At 66.9% G+C, this 1,995-nt stretch overlaps 1 protein-coding gene across 2 annotated transcripts in view; it reads left to right on the forward strand.

Annotated features, from left to right (window-relative positions):
• Nucleotides 1-870: 870 nt before the first annotated feature.
• Nucleotides 871-1,995, forward strand: part of KLF10 (KLF transcription factor 10) — a 6,734-nt gene continuing 5,609 nt past the window's right edge. Inside the window, exon 1 of one of the 2 annotated variants that reach the window (XM_019629543.1) lies at nucleotides 871-1,195. In XM_019629543.1, coding sequence (XP_019485088.1) covers nucleotides 1,160-1,195 — 36 coding nt within the window. In that variant the 5' untranslated portion in view covers nucleotides 871-1,159. Of the gene's footprint in view, nucleotides 1,196-1,417; nucleotides 1,478-1,995 lie in introns of those variants that run through there. The other variant, XM_019629544.1, reaches the window with a different exon arrangement.

The raw sequence follows: 1,995 nt of genomic DNA on the forward strand, positions 1-1,995 counted from the left end.
GGGCGGGCCCCTGGCGACCCTGGGTAACTCCTCCCCACCCCATCCCCACAAGCAATTTCCATGCTGGGCGCTTCCGGAGGCCTTGGCTCGTGATGGGGGTGGGGAACACCTTTGAAACAGCTTGTAGACTGCAGTTTAAACTTTAACTACACCGAGCGTCGGCATCAGAAAGGATAAAAACTCGGATCTACGGCTCCCCATCACTCCATTGGTCCAGTTCTCGAGCTTCCCGCAGTCCCTACACCGTTTTCTCGGCTGTCCTGGAGGGAGGATGGGCGGGGCAGGCAGGGGCGGGCACTACTGCTAGCGACTCAGATGGGGAGGGCGAGCCCGCGCCTGCTGCCGGGGCGTAGGCTGGGGGCGCAGTAGCAGGTGCCGGCTCAGTGACAGGGCTCCCTTCCCTCGCCTCTCCGCCCCCGTGATCCCCACGGCTCAGCGAGGCAAAACCCAGCAAATGCTCGAGAAATGCAGCCCAGTCGGCCAGCGGGCTCTGCTTTCTCGCCAGGCGCGCCAGGGAACGGTGCTTCCAAATGCAAATCTCTTGGCTCGGACCCTTTAGCCGCCGCCTCCCCCGCCCAGCTGCCCGGCGTCCTGCCCACCCAGCGTCGGGCCGAGATGGGGCCCCGCGCCGAGCGGACACGACGGAGCCGGCAATACTCCCCACCTCCCACGTGGGACCGCAGTGCCTCGGCGCGTCGCAGCCGCCGCGCCTCCAGGCTAGGCCCCCGCCCACGACACCGCCCCCTATGCCGGGGAGGGAGATGACGGGCGGGGAGTGGGCGAAGAATAAGGGGTGTCACTGAGTCAGGTGGCAGCGGGAGTTCCCTCGGGCAGGGCTGATGGAACACGCTGCCGGGGATTGTGTACACGCTCCACTGACACAAGCTTCACGCTGCCGGGCAGCTGCTGATCACGCGTGGCCCCGCTAGCCCATTGGCCGGCGCCTCACACACCTTTGTCGCTGATTGGCCGGCCGCAGGCTCCGCCCCCGCCCCCACCCGCGGCGCGCGGCAGGCGGAGCGGCTACCTGAATGGGGAGGGGGCAGACGGCGCGGAGCGCGGCGGCGGCGGGAGTGGCGTCGAGTGTCTCCGGGCTCCCGTCTGTGGCCAAGCAGCCTAGCAGCCAGTCAGCTCGCTGCCGTCAGACAGCCAGCCAACCATGCTCAACTTCGGCGCTTCTCTCCAGCAAGCTGCGGTAAGTCACCTGGGGATGCCTCTGTCCTTCCTTGCCTCGCCACGTCTGACGGCCCGCAGGGGCGCGAACCCCGAACCCCTGACATCAGCGGCGCCTGAGGACCTGGGCTGCAGCGGAGTCGTGGGGGAGGGGGGCTTCCTGCCTGCAGGCTGGTCATTGGTGAGGGCGTGTGTATCGCGAGGGGGTCAGGAGAGGGGGCTTGAGATCTGGAGACAAGGGAGAGGGGTCTTGCTCAAGGTGTAATGAGAGGAAGGGGCAGCTCCGCGGGGAGACTTGAGGCAGGTAAGGAGGAGGTTAACTGGTGGGGCGTGAAGAGTGAGGAGGGGGCTGCTGCCTTGGCAGTGAGGCTAGGAAAAGGTATGGGGAGAGGAGGGAACAAGGGGGCCACCCTGCACCTGGGAGAGATGTCCCCGCCTGGATTGGGGTTGCAACCTAGGGTGGAAGGGGGCTGCTTGCGTGCATTTGAGGGGCAAGGTGTCCACGGGAGAGGCGGAAGGCTACCTCTCTTGGGGATCTGAACCGAGGCTTGCAGGACCTGGGCTGTTTAGCACATAGCCGGGGGCTGGGAGGAGGGGACCCCCCCGGCGTGGACGCGGGGGAATGGCACGCGGCAGCAAATCGCCGAGGGGGAGACGAGTAGTGGACCCCCCCCCCAGACGTCGGCAGGGGACTCCTCATTCTCGGTGGGGGCAGGTGGCCACCATATGAGAAACCCTTGGAAGGGGTGGGGAGCCGCTTTAGGGATGGGAGGGTGGAAAGCGGGACCCAGCAGCGGGGCGGAGAAGGTGGGCGGGGGAGCC

The sequence above is a fragment of the Hipposideros armiger genome, unplaced genomic scaffold, assembly GCF_001890085.2.
Source record: "Hipposideros armiger isolate ML-2016 unplaced genomic scaffold, ASM189008v1 scaffold_860, whole genome shotgun sequence".
NCBI lineage: Eukaryota > Metazoa > Chordata > Mammalia > Chiroptera > Hipposideridae > Hipposideros > Hipposideros armiger.